Source organism: Momordica charantia (assembly GCF_013281855.1).
Source record: "Momordica charantia cultivar OHB3-1 chromosome 1 unlocalized genomic scaffold, Mcharantia_2.0 BLBB01000001.1, whole genome shotgun sequence".
Lineage (NCBI taxonomy): Eukaryota > Viridiplantae > Streptophyta > Magnoliopsida > Cucurbitales > Cucurbitaceae > Momordica > Momordica charantia.
In genome coordinates this window covers 3,401,706-3,403,648 of record NW_028275157.1, presented here as the reverse complement: position 1 = coordinate 3,403,648, position 1,943 = coordinate 3,401,706, and the positions used below count along the sequence as shown (strand labels likewise).

General features: G+C 45.7%; 1 protein-coding gene across 1 annotated transcript; it reads left to right on the top strand.

The window, feature by feature from the left end:
- Positions 1–277: 277 nt before the first annotated feature.
- On the top strand, positions 278–1,577 carry LOC111024470 (uncharacterized). The gene has a single exon (XM_022302161.2). It carries the CDS (start codon positions 452–454, stop codon positions 1,400–1,402), a length of 951 nt encoding a protein of 316 aa, XP_022157853.1. The 5' UTR covers positions 278–451; the 3' UTR covers positions 1,403–1,577.
- Positions 1,578–1,943: the final 366 nt, after the last annotated feature.

Genomic DNA, 1,943 nt, shown 5'->3' with positions numbered 1-1,943 from the left:
CCATTGTCTCAAAATTTGATTTGTACAGAATCTATTGGAGGATAGAGTTTGGAAGTACGAGAGATGGTCATTTTAGCAATAATCTAGTAAACCAAAGTAAATTGGTTGAAATCTTTTTAAGACGGGGTGTCTAAATTTTCGTTTGTGTAATTAAGTGTCTAAAAAGAGTATAGCTGTATTTCCAAAACTCACGTGTGAGAATGCAGTGGCGGAATGCTGTTCAGATGCAGTGGCCCAGGCCCAGTACAGAAGTTCCCCAAATCCAGACGTACATAAAATTTGGCGCAATTTGCGCAGAAACCGTTTTCTCCCTTCAAAACCAAATTCATTACATTACTCGAATCCCAATTTCAAATTTGGGAATTTCCCATTACAAAAATCCTCTCTGTTGCAGTTGCTGTTGAATTCCAAATTTGGGGATTAGGGTTTTTGTTTGTTGAGATAAAGGATCATGAAAGCATCTCTCAAGTTCCGTGAAGACCAGAAGCCTCTGTTCAGAGCCAAGGTTCCTCTCACCATTCTTGGCCTCCCCTTCCAATCCGCCCTAGCCGCCGGCGACTCCAAGGAGCTCACTCTCTCTCTCTCCACTCTCTTCCCCTCCGGCCCCTCCCTCGCCGTCGCCTACCGCCCCAACGACTCATGGAATCCCTTCTCCCTACTCCTCAAGATCGGTGCCGGCCCCTTCGCCTCCCCGATCGCCTCCTCCGTCCTCTTCACCGCCCAGCTCAACCTCATCGCCAGCGGAAATCCCTCCTTCATGCTCCACTTCCACCCCCGCCTCGGCGATTTCTCCCTCAAGAAGTCCCACTCCTCCTCCATTTTCCTCAAATCGGCCGCCGCCGCCGTCGCTCCTGACGACGGATCGCCGGATCTGGGGGATGTTCCGGCCATCAACGGAGCTTTCCCCGGCTTCTCTATGGATTCTCCTGCCGCGAGTGCGGTTTCGGGGTTTCTCTCCGGCATGGAGGTGGCGGCGAGTACGGCGGTGCCGGTGAGGAGCCACGCCGCGGTGAGGTTTCGGTGGGGGCTTAGGGTTCCAGCGGAGGCGAAGGATGGGGTTTCGTTTCGGAAGGCTCCGTTTCTGGTGCTGAATAAGATCGGGATCGAACACGTGGACGGTGGAGATTCCAAGGAGGTGAAAGCTGACATTGACAAATCGTCGGGTTTGGGGGATAATGGGGAGGCTTGTTTTTGTGTGAAGCGTCAGTTTGAGGTTCTGGAAATGGAAAATGGGATGCTCAAGAAGGCCATTGACGACCTCCGCAAGCAAATGAAATCGTTCTCGAATTCCGGCGACCGGCGGTTCAAGGACAAGAAGACGGCGGAATTCGGCGGTTTAGATGGGCCGGCGGCGGAGGAGGCGGCGGGTGAGGAGCTGAGGAAGGCGCTGTCCGGCGCCTGAATTCGTCGATACGACAACGGATTTAACGTGCCACTTGAAAATGTATAAACCCAGTTGTTTTTTTTTCTTCTTTCCTTCTCTGTTCTGTTCTGCCATCTATACCAGTTTTACTGGTTTTTCTGTTTCCTCTCTGAAATTTAGTGAAATTATTTATTTATAAGTTATTTTGTAGAAATGGTTTTGTTTGATAGTGTGGTAGTAAATTTTGGAAAATTTTCCTGTACTGAATCAAGTGGAGGATTGTGGGCTGTGGAGCCTAGCTCGATTGATAAAATACCCATTATTGTCTTGATTTTACATCCGTTCAATTGTTCAACTAAAAAGAAAAAAAAAGGAAAAACAACTGCAATTGTTCAATTGAAAAAAAATAAAAAAGTTTCAATTTAATGATCATTTAAAGTAGATTAATGATATATATATATATATATATATTTTTTTTTGAAAAAGAGGTTAATGATATTTAAAGTAGGTTAATGATATATATATATATTTTTTTTTTTTGAAAAAGAGGTTAATGATATTTAAAGTAGGCTAATGATTT